This window comes from Perca fluviatilis, chromosome 23 (genome assembly GCF_010015445.1).
Source record: "Perca fluviatilis chromosome 23, GENO_Pfluv_1.0, whole genome shotgun sequence".
NCBI lineage: Eukaryota > Metazoa > Chordata > Actinopteri > Perciformes > Percidae > Perca > Perca fluviatilis.
In genome coordinates this window covers 4,092,460-4,107,942 of record NC_053134.1, presented here as the reverse complement: position 1 = coordinate 4,107,942, position 15,483 = coordinate 4,092,460, and the positions used below count along the sequence as shown (strand labels likewise).

Genomic DNA, 15,483 nt, shown 5'->3' with positions numbered 1-15,483 from the left:
CTGGAGACTCGACCAGCTGACTTCTCTATTGGTTGTTAACACAGGTGACGTCTCTTACGTTCTTAAATTCTTTTTCTTAAATTCTTTTAATTTGGTTAAAAATCTGCGTAAACTTCTGCCTCCGCAGATTCCGTGTGACCCTGCTAACAACCGTGGTAGAAACTCATCTCTCACACTGATTAGATTCATAACTTGTGGAGGTTTTCTATCATGTGAAATTCTACTTAATTAGTTTTTTTATTAAAATGTAATCCAACTTCATCCAAACGTTAAAACATAAACAATGACGTCAGAATCTTGGTGACACAAATATTTATTTTCTGAGCAGAAAAAAAACAAAGAGTTTTCCCTTTTTAAAGCAGCTTGTAAGTAACATGAAATTCTGCCATGTCTGATCAAAAACTAAAATAACTTGAAATGAATATGTACTCTGTAAATAAGGAAATTCAAAATAAACGTAAGTGCTTTTTCAGGATCTCATCCTTTATATTTACACATTACATGTACCTTTATTCTTCAGGTGTAATAGAAACAAAAACAGAGACACACTTCCTGTATTGTGAACAAAACTCAAACTCATTTTAGCTTTTCTTCCAAACATTTGTTTGTATTTTTCTACTGACAACTGTCTGACTAACACATGAAGCTTCAACAGCATTAACTCCTGTCTTTATTTCCATTTTTACAGAATGAGACTTGCTTTTGTACAACATAACTAACAAAATAACTTACTGAAATGACTCAGTTTATACTGAAATTAAAAACAAACTTAAAATGTAACCCTCTTCTTAGGATTTACTCAGATATATTTACATATAACATGTACTTTTATTCTACAAGTGTAATAGAAACACAAAAACAGTGACACACTTCCTGTATTGTGAACAAAATACAAATAAAGAATTTTAGAAGTTTAAAATTTTTAACATGAAGCCTTAACAGGATAAGCTTGTAATTAATTCTCTTTTACCCACTTCTTACAGAATATTTTTGTACGATAAATACGTAAACAAGCCTACAAAAGTAGGACATTTTTGTAAACAACTGATGTAACACTGAACAAAAACGTCAAAGTCACTGCATCAGAACTGTAAAAACCAAAACTTGCGAGCGCTCCAGTTCTGCTTCAGTACGCTCGGCTGAAATGCTTGTTGATTTTCCAAACAGAAATGTAGACGGTGAGGCTGATGAGGAAGAACTGCTTCTGCTCCTTAAACCAGACCAGTTTCATCTTCACCTGACCGTCCGAGTCTTTGAAATCCATCACAAAGTGCTCGCCGCTGTAGTCGAAGGACTGCTGCTTCATGGCCATCATGATGCAAATGGGCGAGCTGACGCACCAGAAGGGTTTCTGGAACTCGTCCAGCAGAGTCAGCGATACGATGCAGCAGTTCTACGCAGCGCAAGAAACAACCATCAGAGCTGAAATAAAGAAAAAGGGATGTGGTCCCTTTTTTTCCCCCCACAACAGCTGAGCCAAAACGAAACTTAATTTGCTGAGCTGTCAGTAAAAAAACCTGACGTGTACAACCACAGTGTGTGGCAGGTTTGCTGGCTGAATTATCACAGTGACGTGTGATGGAAGTGCTCGTAGTTTTTGATTATTTCAATAGAGTTTACCTCGTTTTAATGTTTTCTTATTTGTTTTAGCGTTTAGTTTTAGCTAGGTATATGCAAGTAGTTGTTGGATAAACAGATATAGGATTTCATTTGAGACAGGCTATTATTAGAATATTTTAGTGCTGTCAAACCATTAATGTCATAGTTAACTCGCAAGTAATGTTTTTTCATTGAAAACAACATTGGCATATACTGTAGTGTTCAATTTCACACTAACATTCTCTCTTGGACCCATTTAGCTATGGCTGCAGTAAGTTTGTTCTCAGTTGTGGTATCCATGTGCTTGTCTGAAGTCATCCATTGTTGCCTGGCTTTGACGAGGGGGGGCGGAGAATTTGCATCAGCTGTGTGTTTGGCCATCAGCTGTGTGCTCGGCCATCAGCTGTGTGCTCGGCCATCAGCTGTGTGCTCGGCCATCAGCTGTGTGCTCGGCCATCAGCTGTGTGCTCGGCCATCAAGTGGTATTTCAGACTGGACGTGCTGCGATGATAGCTCAGTTCACGACGACAAAACACACACATCACTTTGGTCTTGTCAATGGAACCATTTGGCAACTTTTTAAAAGTAAACTTTCCATTCAGAATCTTATTGGTGTCCATTTTGGCGTCTCGCGCTCGCCATCCCCTCAAAACGTAACGTTAGCCTACTACTCTTTGGCCGGCTCGCAAGCCCGAACAAGTGTGTGCGGCCTTCCTGTTGTGTTTCCGGTCTAGCTAGATCTCTTTCTCTTTCACTCGCTCTGCCACACTCTCCCCATGCACAATATATGCCGGCTTGGCTATTCCCTTAAAAAGATACGCTAGAATGATGCAGACACAAGTATAAATCCTCACAACTGCGTAGGCCACTTGCGTAGGCCACTTACGTAGTCTCGCTTTTAGGTCTTTTAGGTCTCCCTAAAAAATCAATCAGACAGCTGCAGCTGATTCAGAACGCTGCTGCTGCTCGAGTCCTCACTAAAACCAGGAAAGTGGATCACATCACACCAGTACTGAAGTCTCTACACTGGCTTCCAGTGCCTCAAAGAATTGATTTCAAAATACTTTTACTGGTTTATAAATCACTAAACAGTTTAGGGCCAAAATACATTTCTGATCTGCTACTACACTATGACCCACCCAGACCTCTCAGGTCGTCTGGGACAGGTCTACTTGTTGTTCCCAGAGTCAGAACAAAACAGGGGGAAGCAGCATTCAGTTTTTATGCTCCACATATCTGGAACAAACTCCCAGAAACCTGCAGGTCCGCTGCAACTCTCAGTTCTTTTAAATCTAAACTAAAGACCTATCTTTTTGATGTTGCTTTTCTTTAAATAATCTATTTTATTAACTTTAATTTCTTATACTGCACTGTAACTTTTATTCTTATACTGCACTATCAATTTTATTCTTGTTTTAATTTGTTTATTATTCTTGACTTTGATTGTTTTTAATTGTTTTCTAACTGCTCTTTAATGTTTTATGTAAAGCACTTTGAATTGCCTTGTTGCTGAAATGTGCTATATAAATAATGCTGCCTTGCCTTGCCTTATGTAGGCTATGGTGTAGACTATGCATAGATCGTTAATCAGTAAGCTTTAGTAGGCAGATGTTGTTACCTTGTTACCAGAGCCAGGCTAGCCATTTTCCCCTTGTTTCCAGTCTTTGTGCTAAGCTAAACTAATGGCTGTAGTTTCATATTTACCAACCAGATGTAAGACTGGTATCAATCATCTAATCTAACTCTCTACAGAAGAAAGCCAATGAGCGTATTTCCTAAAATGTCAAACTATTCCTTTACATTTCTATCTAAATATATCTATTGTTTGATGGTGATATGGTGTAACGATTTAGCAACAGTTACATCAAGGGGCTGAGCAGAGGATATCAGGGAAAACCATATCCCTGGAGCGTTATTGTAATTTTAAGAAAGTTGGTTTAGGTTGATTTTATTTGACCAGAGGTCAACGCAGTAATTGGTCAACTAACACATTTCAACAAACTGCCTGGTGACTGGTTAAGTGTGTGTTCTGGTGCAGGGTCTGTAATGTCTTTATTGTGTGGGACAGATGTACCTCCACTACGCCCTCCAGTTCCTCGCTCTTCCAGGGCATCTTGATGTTCCCAGACAGCGGTCTGTGCTCGGACAGGTTGGTCCGGTTGATGACCCTCAGCTCCACCAGTCCGGCCCGGATCTGAACTGATCGCAGCAACACAAACTTTAGGTATTTACACCACAATGTGGACAGTTCCAGACACTTTTCTAATCTGGATGTCATTAATCAACTGAAGAAGTGACTGACCAACAGAAAAGGGACGGAGTTCTTTTTGCATTAACATGGTCAGTTTACTTTAAAAGAGGATTCGGTTCTCTTTCTGGTCCACTTCAGCTCTGATGGGGCTTCAGGGCTAAAATACATACAGGACAAAAGGCAAAACGAAGTCCAGTGAGTCCAGTGATCCTCTACGTAGATTTTGTAGTGGTTGCCCGCCATGGCAAAATTTCTGCCGCCACAGTATCAGAAATAGGGCAGACTGGCTGACACGTTGGCTGCCGCTGACATTGCAATTTAACAACAAGTAGAACTATTCAGAGGTTATTGGGCCCGTCCAGTTTAACTCCACATACTGTTGTGTTGATGGAGTTTATTGTCAAAACGTTGGCTTTTAGAGTCGACTATTAAACAAACGGCTCCACCAAAAACGTCAGCTCATCGTCCTGATATCACACATCTGGAAACATTAAAGCAGTAAGTGAGTCAGTGTAATATTTCATTCTATACTTTGGGTTTTGGTTTCCCTAAGAATTTGTAGTAAAATTAATTTTGTAGACCTTTTGTAGATGTTAAGTGCCCTATAGTTCCTCAAAAAATACAGTTCAATCACAGCTGAATATATATATATATATATATATTAATTTGTAAGGGTTGTTTCTTGCTTGTACAATTTACAGCAGAAGTTCTCTGAAAATCTCTTTTATATCCAAGCTAAACTGGTACTGTAACTGAAATTTCCCCAACTTCATTTAAATATATTGAAAATGTAATCGAATCGGGACCTTGTAAATCGGAATCAATTCAGGAAATCAATGGCAATAGACAGCCGTAATAAATCAGATAGAGAGATTAAAATGATGCATTACTTGTGCGGCAGGAGAGCTCGCGGAAGTGTCCCGACATGATCTCAGCGCCGGTGTTGTGCAGGACGAAGTGCAGAGTGTAGCCGTGCAGACCAAAGTCAGGGTCCGAGTTATCCGCGGGCGGGGGGTCCACAGGCTCCGAGAACGGGCTGCAGGAAGGGACAAACGGGACCAATGTAGAACTTCAGAGATCATTATAAAGAGAGGGAACTAAACTAATTTAAAAACTTTTCAAAGTGTAATAATAATAACTTTATTTAGGACACAAATGGAAGATCCATAGTACATTAAAAATGCCAATATTTACAAACATATGAAAAATATATAGTACACTTCATATAAATTAATAAAAGGTCAACAACCTTCACCTGTAACATACAAACAGGAGCGCCAATGTCTCCACAGTCTAGATGCGAACCTGACAGAGCTAAAATCAATGTAGGCTAAAGCTTGTATACAGTAATTCTGTTTTCTGAGACAGACATCCTCCACACATATCGATAAATAAGGTTTCTTATTAAGGCACACCAACGCTAACAAACATCTGACTAGCACTACACCATCTCGTTTGTTTTAGAAGCAGTCTCGTGTCATCATTAGACGCTATATTCAGTCTCGGCATGTTCTTTTTTCTGTAAGACCACCACAAGTGGGCAGTATATACAGTAGTGTACTTAACATTAGCCAAATGCCACATGCAAAATGTACGTGCAAGTATGTCGTAGCCAATTTAGACATGTGCTTTGGTGTGTATTATGTGTGTGTGGTAGTTTGTGTGAATGGTTTGTTTACTACGTCACCTGCGCACCTGTGTGTAGGTGTGGTAATCAGAGGTTAGAAAGGGAATCACAGGTGAGAAGGTGTGGGGGGGGGGGCAATTAGGATCTGGGAAGCCACACAGGTTTTCAACCTCAGCTGTGTGCGAGTGATGTTTTTAGATCTCGTCTGCTCGTTGTTGATCTTTCACAGTCAGTCTTTTTGTAGGTGTTTTTAAATGGATTTATAAAATAAAGGATTAACCTTAAGACCTCATTATTTGCACCAGCAAGCGTTGGAAATGATTTCAAATTCCCTCCAGTGGCAATTTTTGTGGTCAGATTCCCACTACAAGCACATTAGCCGGAGCAACTTAACTTATTTATTTAGTTATAAGTGAATCCCTGATATGATTAATTTATTTAGTCAAGTTATTTTAACAGCAATTCAATTTTTCACATCTCTGCATTGTGCAGTCAAATACTTAGTTTCACCCTGCAGTACTGAACTTAACTTAAAAAATACAATATATACAACAAAGATAAGACTGAAGTGAAAAAAAAATGCTCAAAAGGTTAATTTTAAAAAGGATAAAATTTGCTTTTAAATATTTGGAAATACAATTTTGATACGATAAAAAACATTATTGGAGTAATGACACAACATGTATATTCTCACCATTTTCTGATCTACTCTGATCTATTTTTATCATTTCCATTATTGGCATTTTATAATATAAAAAGAAAATAATGAATTGAACATTTCAAAAGGTTTCACCCTCAGGCATCTGTTATTATCTGAGTTTATAAAGCTGTAGTGATGTGACCAGCAGAGAGAGGGAGGACTCAACTTCACTGACAGAACTTGACAGACACAGAGAGAGAGAGAGAGAGAGAGACCGAGAGAGACAGAGAGAGACCGAGAGAGAGAGACAGAGAGAGAGAGACAGAGAGAGACCGAGAGAGACAGAGAGAGACCGAGAGACAGAGAGAGAGAGAGACAGACAGACAGACAGAGAGAGATGAACCTACCAGACTGGAGATCCCAGGAGACTCTTCTCCACCAACTTGTGGAAGTGCAGGCTGACCATGATGAAGGCTATACCGTGGTTAGCCTATTATTTTTGTTCACATTATAAAAACATGGAAAAGTGATGTGACACCAGAAGTTTAGTCAGTTTAAGAAAACAAACAGCATTTACTGTTATATAACACCAAGCCTGTATCGTGGCTTACAGTCGTTACAGTCACCTTCTATCTGTACTACCCTGACATCATATTACATCTTCTAGTCCAGATTCAGAACTTTCCAGGGATTCCAGATGCGTCAGAGGTTGTTTTTTACGAAATGTGAATAAAATGATGAATTTATATTTGATGAAATGGTGCAGCCATTAAAGTGCTCATATTATCCTGTTTGGCCTTTTCCCTTTCCTTTATTGTGTTACTTTTCTTTTTTGTGCACGTTATAGGTTTACAAAGTAAAAAAAAAAAAAAAGAAGAAGAAGTCCCCCCAAAGGGAATTACCATCTCCAACAGAAAACACTGTTCACCAACTGCTCCAAACAGCTCTATTGTAGTCCAGCCTTTACTTCAGAGACAGACGTGGTCACTTTGGAACACACGTTATAATGCTCGCCTAGCTGCTAGCATGGCACGCCCTCATACTCTGCTTCTGACTGGCTAGTAGTCCTTACCTAGGTACTGTCAGGGCACGCCCTCATACTCTGCTTCTGACTGGCTAGTAGTCCTTACCTAGCTACTGTCAGGGCATGCCCTCATACTCTGCTTCTGACTGGCTAGTAGTCCTTACCTAGGTACTGTCAGGACATGCCCTCATACTCTGCTTCTGACTGGCTAGTAGTCCTTACCTAGGTACTGTCAGGACATGCCCTCATACTCTGCTTCTGACTGGCTAGTAGTCCTTACCTAGGTACTGTCAGGGCACGCCCTCATACTCTGCTTCTGACTGGCTAGTAGTCCTTACCTAGGTACTGTCAGGGTAAGCCCTCATACTCTGCTTCTGACTGGCTAGTAGTCCTTACCTAGCTACTGTCAGGGCACTCCCTCATACTCTGCTCCTGACTGGCTAGTAGTCCTTACCTAGCTACTGCACATGTGCGACTCCCAACAAAGACGGAACAGAAGTGAGATGTCTCACTCTGTAGCTAAAACAGAGAGCTCAAAACAAAAGAGGAGCTGCAGCAATGTGCAGTACAACAAAAAGATAGTTTTTTGAACATTAAACCATGTAAACCTATTCTGGTACAACCTCTAAATACAATTATGAACCTGAAAATGAGCATAATATGAGCAATTTAAGAAGTGTACGGCTGCAAGTAACGATTATTTTCACAGTCGATTAATCTATTGATTTTTGTCTGGATTAATGGATCAGTTGTTTGATCTATAAAATGTCAGAAAATAGTGACAAATGTGGATCAGTGTTTCCTAAAAAGCCCAAGATGACGTCCTCAAATGTCTTGTTTAGTCCACAACTCAAAGATATTCAGTTTACTGTCCCAGACAAAAAGAGAATAAACTAGAAAATATTCACCTTTTCATCTTTGCAGCCCTAAAGCAGTGTGTTGAACACTTACCCTCCAGGTGCCTATGAGGAAGCAGGGCCGCAGATGCCTCAGCTTGACTAGTTTGTCTTTGCCAATGTAGCGAACAGGAACCCTGGTGTCCTGCTTTATGATCAGAGAGCGCCAGCCAGGCCTGATGGAGAGAATTGAGAAGAGGAAAGAGTGGTGAAGGTGTGGTGATGAAAAGGGGCGAGGCGTTGGGAATAGGGCTGCACAGTACATCGTTATTTTATCGTCATCGCAATATCAATTAGCGCAATATACATATCGCGAAAGGCTGCAACATATCGCGATAGACGTGATTTTTTCGTGTTAGTTGAAAGAAAATATCAGTAGAAAAGTGCAAATTAAAATGTAACTCATTCTTTTTGTAAGTGGGGCCTTTTATGTTCAATTCAATGTTCAATTTCTTCAATAAAAGAATGTTAGAAATGATTTCCTTTAAATTTGTTTTAAGAATTGTAGAAGGAGAAGTTAAGAAGTGTTTTAGAAGAATAGTGAAAGCAGCAGAAAGGCAGAACTGAGTACACTTTAATATCTGTTCATTTATCGCGATATTCTACAACGTTATCGCATATTCTCCTCATATCGTGCAGCCCTAGTTGTGACGGAGGAAGAAGTGTGTCTTACCTCCGGGCTTTGGGGCTCTTCAGGGTCTCCTTCCGGACTCCGTACAGCTGGATGCTGCTGATCTGAGGGTATGTGAGGAAGCTCGGTCCACTCCAGCGGACGACCACGGACGACTCGAAGAAGTACGCTCGGCTCTGCTCCATCGTGATCTCCCGCCCGCGATAATCACACAGCGTCAGCTCCCAGCTCACGTTCAGGTTTCTGGAAACAAAAACAAAAAACACACCCAACATCTGAAATAAGCAGTTTTTTTAAGTTCTCACCTTTTTTCGATATGATAATCAGTTTCTTTACCATGGGGAACTACTCCAAAGCAAAGTGAAAAATAGGCTTTAGAAAAAGAAAAGCTGTTACTGTGAACACCAACCTCTGACATTTGAAGTTTGACTGCAGAACAACCTTTTTAAATGCAAAAAAAGTGGACCAAATACATTTTATCTTTTTCCAAATGTCCATGTTGGCTTATCGTAGAGCTACAACTTGCAATATTTTTCTTGATGATGTTTTTATGGAATTTTCAGTAGTATTAACAATCATTTGTTTTATTGATTAGTCTGCTGGTTATTTTCGCAATTTATCACGTGGTCGATAAAATGTCAGGAGAACAGTTGAAGCGTCCCCCCCCATTTGACAGCTCCTCGGTCCTCGGCTGAACCGGAAGTTGTTCTGTCCATCCGAGGTGAAGGCCGTCTCAAAGCTCTCATTTCTGCCCCGAGGACCGAGGTAGGGCTGGGTACTGAACGTTGATACTTTTAGGTTTAAATCGAAAATGTATTGGAATCGTGACCCTAAAATTGAAAGTCAAATCAAACTGTGGATTTGAAGAATCGTGATCTAACTCCCCCCTCTGGGCATCAAAATGCCATACAGAGGCAAAGTGAATTTAAAGTGAAGTTTAAAAAATAAAAACACCACGAAAAAGGACCCTAAATGTGATAAAGATGGGTTATCCATCCACAGAAAGTTTCAAGTTTCTATGACGACTTTCATGGAAATAAACTGATATCAATGAATGCCTGGAAGAAAGGAAATCAATCTAAAAAGTGAAAATAACACATAAGGAAGAAATGATTCAACCAGACTCCCTCTGGTACCTGAGGACCCTCTCCGTTTGCCTTGGTAAGCCGGTGTACGGGCTGTTGTCGTATCTCAGCTCTCTCCTCCACTTGTTCACTTCCTGTCCAGCGAGGGTCCTGAAGTACATCTTCTTCCAGCGGCCCGGCGACCGATCCTCTACCTCCCCCTCCACCGGGTCAACCTTCTGCGCCGCGTCACCCGCCAACGCCTTCGGCTTCCACGTTTGACTCCCGAACTCTGACGTGTAAATCTTATGCCACACGGCACTGCAGTGAAAGGAGGTAGAAACTGGCTGCGGATAAGTACTAGTTACACTGTAATCAACTTATTTAACACAAGATTACAATAACTATCACTTGACATTACAAGCTTTTTTGGCCGCTGCTAAATAGTGAAAGCCCTTTTGTAGTATCTGATAAAAAAAAAAGGCATGCACCAAGAAGGTTTCTGTCTTTTACTTTGAAACAGCCGCAAGAGACATTTTATGGTTTGACTTTGGCTACATCCACACATTTTAAAACAGTGTTCTAAAACAAAAATGGTCTCTGTCCTCATGAGCATTTTCAGAACTAATCTCCGCCCATATTTACACACCTGAACATGCATATCACAGACCATTTACATACACTGGGCATACACGTGCCAATGTAAACACAGAGTAAGGCTGATAATGCCGCTGGACACAGGAGTTGTCACCAAATAGCTTGAATAACAGCGAATGTAGGCAGCAGAATTAAACTGCACAACAGCTGCTAGTAGGGCTGGGCAATATATCGATATTATATCAATATCGTGATATGAGACTAGATATCGCCTTAGATTTTGGATATCGTAATATCGTGATATAAGTGTTGTCTTTTCCTGATTTTAAAGGCTGCATTACAGTAACGTGATGTACTTTTCTGAACTCACCAGACTGTTGTAGCTGTTCTATTATTTGCCTTTTTCCCCACTTAGACATTATATCCACATTACTGATGATTATTTATCTAAAATCTAAGTGTGAAGTTATTTTGTTAAAGCACCGGTTGTCAACCCTAGAATGTCGCCGCAATATCGATATCGAGGTATTTGGTGATATCTGATTTTCTCCCTATTGCCCAGTGTATCGGCCGGTGACTGGAATTGTCCAGTTTTCACGTACTCGGCCGTACGAGCGGCGACCGGCAGGTCAGTCGAACATGTGGCGATTTCATGCCGGTCAACGCTACAATTAACTGACAACAGAAGTTATACGAGTTACAGTTCTCAAGGACGCACGCACACACGGACGCCACAGCACGCGCTCTCGTTCTCCTTTCTCTCAACTTCTCCGCCGTGTGGCGTGCGTACCCGATCGCGGTGTGAAGCACGTGTCGGCGCTATTCTCTAGGGGCGGGAATCCCCAGAGGCCTCACGATACCATATCATCACGATACTTATGTCACGATACGATATTATTGAGATTTTAAAGATATTGCAATTTATTACCTTTTTTCCCAACTTCAAATTTTTCCCAGTTTCAAATGATGTCCCCAAAAGGAAACTTTGTCAACATCTGTTTCATCTAAAAAGATACATGTCTCTGTTTGTTCAGCTCACTTCAATTTTATTGCTGCAAAATCAGATTGTCAAGCAGACAAACTGACCAATACATATACAGTATAATAAAAGATCGATACTTGGCGTCTGTGTTTCGATACACAGGGCTCCAGACTTTTCACTAGGAGCACCGTGGCCCCCAACTGAAAATGTTAGGGGCACTACCAGAAAATTTAGGGGCACACACCGTAAATCAACATGCTAACCAAATACTCACATTTCTACTAATTTCCAATGTATTACTAATAAATACTTTGATAATAGATGCAGAAATTACAATGTGCTGTTTCAAATTCAGTGTCACTTTTGAAGATGCAACATATAAGGTAAACTGACAGCCCCATCGCTTTCATCATGACCGATTTTAATTGCTCTTTAATGATTCATGTAAAGCACTTTGAATTGCCTTGTTGCTGAAAGCTGCTGTAGAAATAAAGTTGCCTTGCCTTACAACCCCAGCCTGTCAGTCAGTCACCAGGGCACAGAAACCACTGTTGTGACTGCTCGTCTCCGAGGAATTGTAACGTCAACACCCCCGCAACCGCTTTCGACTCGCCATTAATATCATATCGTAGCAAACGCTGTCTGCGTGAAGTTATGAAAAACTGTCACCAGACTTTATCGGCATTTCCGTGACTCACTGTGACTTCAACAAAACTGCAGAGCCGACGTAGTTTGCATCGTCTGCAGCTCTGCGTGTGTGCGAGTGTGTGTGTGTCAGAGCTCTGCTCTCTGTCATTTTTCAGAGAGGACAGATAAGCTTGCGCTTACGCGCTCTCAGGTACCGAAATTTCAACGTTTAACGTGTAACGTGTAAAAAAAGGGGGCAAATTTACTGGTCGCACATGTGCGACTGGATGTAAAATTCAGTTGCACACTCTCAAATTTTGGTCGCAAAATGCGACCATTTGGTCGCAGTCTGGAGCCCTGATACAGTATTGCCACGGAAAATATTGCGATACTATGCTGTATAGATTTTTTCTCCCACCCCTAGTATTCTCGCACACGTAGGGAACCTCGTGAATGAACCTGCAACATGTCAGCTGTTTGGAAATTCTTCAGCGTGAAGATAACAAGTTTGCAATATGAAACACCTGCAAGAAAAAAGTAGGGTGTGGGGGGACGACACCAAAAACCCAAATCACATTTTTTTTAGTTGGATATTGGATATGAAAAGAAGGAAATGGTTCTAACGTTGCACTTTAGATGTGTGTGAATGTCCCACACCAGAAGTAATTTATAATTCTATTTCATAGTGATCCATTATCCGTTCAAAACATGTTCTATTAAAGAAAAGAGAGAAAATAAATATTTGTGTGTGCTGTAAAGTGGTCAGAAAAAATGAAATCGGAATCGGCTAAAATCGGTATCGGCATGTCAAACTCAATGAAAAAATCGGAATCGGCCTAGAAAGTTGTAATCGGTGCATCTCTAATGTTGGACTGTGTTGACTGTCAGACTTACTCATCGTTGGCAAGCTGGTAGAAGAGCTTGCTGACGTGGCTGATGCAGGACAGCGAGGAGGGGTCCAGGTACGACAGAATCTTAACCAGAATCTCAGACGGGAGCCTGAAGAAAAAAGTAACAAGGCATTACCAAGAAGAACTGTGTGACTCGAGTGACATTTCCTGGGAATACAGTTTTTCTCCACTGTATACACACAAAACATGGAACTATGCACACTATTGTGAAAACTTGAAGCTCATGTATCACCAACAAGACTCCAGACCATAGAAATAGAATGAGATTGTTTTTTTATGGTCCAGACTGCTAAACTCTCAGCACAATTACAGTGTTTTCACTCAAATAGAAATGCTAAATTAACTTAACTTAAAGGACTAAGGATTGAAATCCTTAGGATTATTTCAGTAAGTGTACTTATTACATATTTTTTGTCCGACCAACAGTCCAAGACCCAAAGATTCTGCTTTACAAAACCGTCCTACAGTAGGCACTTTATTTTTGGCTACATTGGGCAAACATCCAATAATAATCCTTCAGTATATTGTAATTAAAGGGGTATGACAGAAAAAAAAGAAACTAGACTTCTCTGCACCACCTTTTGGCCCTATTTTCAGGGCTTTAGATAATCTAGCCCGTGACGGGAGACTTTGGCCAATCACAGGTCATTTCAGAGAGAGAGAGAGTTCCTATTGGCTGCTCTGCATTGACTGTGCAACAGCGTTTTTTGCATCCTACCCACTTCAGCTTTAACGTTAAATGGTTATCACAACAGATGCAAATCAAGTAGCTAACCAGCTGAAACAAGAAGTAAGTGGATCAATTAATGCCAATCAATGTATTGTAGTAGTAAATTATCAAGATAAATATTTTCCGATTAGCTTTTTCATCATAAAATTCACCATGACAACAGTTGAGTATAAAATGTTTTTTTTTTTATTTGTATGAGACAATAAAGTTACACTTTGAAATAGACAGTGATGACGGTTAATGGCAATGTTAGCTTACCTCTCCAATAAGTTTTCCTTGGATGGAGAAGTTTTTATTTTGGGAGAACTTGCTTTATTTTCCTTTGGTCTCGGTTGTGGAAAGCTGGGATACAAATAAAAACAAAAAGGTAAAATTAAATCCTTCACAGAAACGTTAATAAAGCGTCAGTGCTAACCGCCCTGTCACCTGAGACTATTCCCGCTAACCGAGCTTGGTGCTGCCTTTGGTCTTCTCTTCCTTCTCTTTCCGCCCGTTTGACCCGATTGTATCCCGCCCGGACCCGGCTTTCCTCTTCCACGAACCGGCTGTCGTCTACCCAGAGCCGGCTGGGTGGGTTTCTTCTCCAAAGACTCGAAAGATTCCTGGAAACTCCGAAAAAACTCCCCTCGTCCAGCCGCCATGACGGACTTGAGAAGTTATCGCAACCAATTTTCCACCCTAGAATGGCGAGGTCATGCCCCGCCCTACTCTGCCTCTGATTGGCTAGATTGGTTAGGATCGGTTAGGATCAATGGTTAGGATAGGGCAGAGTTAGCCAACCAGAGGCTAGGACTTCCGGGCAATTTTTATTTTTCAAACCGCATTGAATTTGTGTAAACTTACTGGTTTTATTTGGTAAATTGTACTTACATTACTGCAAAATAACAAAAGTTTCTCCAAATGTCCCTGTTTGTTTATGTGACTTCAAGAATATATTAACTTATAAACACTAAAAAAGTAACAAAACTTTATACTTTATAGAAGAATAACGTATGTTTTTTTTATTATAACTTTTATACTTATACTTTTAACTCATATTATTGTTTATATGTTTCATTAAATTGAGTATTTGTCTTAAATGCTGTAGCCTATATTTGAACGTGTTTTTTCAATACAAAATGTGTTGAAAAATGAATTAAAAAAATACAAAAAGAAACTTCATTAGGTTGTCAATTGCGCAGTCAAACCGCTAGATGGCAAACTAGTATTGTCTTAATTAGTGCCCTATATTTAGAAATTCTAAATATATTGCATTAGTCTTAATTACATAAGACAAAATACTAATAAATAGGAACAACAAAAATAGTCAATAAATAGAGAATAATATAAATAACCATTCACAAATAAACTAAGTGCAAATCAATGAGAGCCACATAAACCAAACATCATGATGTTATTGCACAATTCATGCGCTCTCAAGAAGTATTTTTGTCAAACATTTTTAATTGATATAGGCACAAACAAGTTTTTTAACCGGTTTAGTCTGCAGAATTCAGAATCATATTTCATTTAACCACGCCTCCAAATTCCTGCCCTGTCACTGCAAGCGTCTCATGCTTACTGTATACATCCCTTAGTTCTTGTGGATATTTTTATTTGGTATCTTTTATTGTCCATATTTTTCATGTGGATTTGTCATTTTATCATCCTGTTTATGTTGTATGTGTATGTTGTGTGTGATGTCTTTAAGCTACTGGGACCTTGAATTTCCCCTTGGGGATCAATAAAGTATCTATCTATCTGTCTGTCTGTCTGTCTGTCTATCTATCTATCTATCTATCTATCTATCTATCTATCTATCTATCTATCTATCTATCTATCTATCTATCTATCTATCTATCTATCTATCTATCTATCTGATTTAAACTGCAGCGCTGAAGTATTTGGTTTTCACTAAAGATGAC

The 15,483-nt window shown here is 39.9% G+C and overlaps 2 protein-coding genes across 4 annotated transcripts in view; one reads left to right on the top strand and one right to left on the bottom strand.

Moving 5' to 3' along the window:
* Window positions 1-297: 297 nt before the first annotated feature.
* On the bottom strand, window positions 298-14,283 carry LOC120553050 (F-box only protein 15-like). 3 transcript variants are annotated; one of them, XM_039791110.1, is made up of 10 exons: window positions 14,006-14,282; window positions 13,838-13,921; window positions 12,833-12,937; window positions 9,805-10,053; window positions 8,711-8,911; window positions 8,093-8,213; window positions 6,525-6,607; window positions 4,741-4,886; window positions 3,674-3,798; window positions 298-1,393 (listed from the first exon to the last, which is right to left on the bottom strand). In XM_039791110.1, the coding sequence occupies exons 1-10, from the start codon at window positions 14,218-14,220 to the stop codon at window positions 1,127-1,129; spliced, it is 1,596 nt and encodes a 531-aa protein (XP_039647044.1). In that variant the 5' UTR covers window positions 14,221-14,282; the 3' UTR covers window positions 298-1,126. The 3 variants fall into 3 exon arrangements, with proteins under 3 accessions (XP_039647044.1, XP_039647045.1, XP_039647046.1); XM_039791112.1 differs by having other exon boundaries at window positions 1,353-1,422; XM_039791111.1 differs by lacking the exon at window positions 9,805-10,053 and having other exon boundaries at window positions 14,006-14,283.
* Window positions 13,452-15,483, top strand: part of dyrk2 (dual-specificity tyrosine-(Y)-phosphorylation regulated kinase 2) — a 39,056-nt gene continuing 37,024 nt past the window's right edge. The window contains exon 1 of the mRNA XM_039791105.1: window positions 13,452-13,639. The gene's annotated coding sequence lies outside the window, so the exon portion shown is untranslated. The remainder of the gene's footprint in view (window positions 13,640-15,483) is intronic.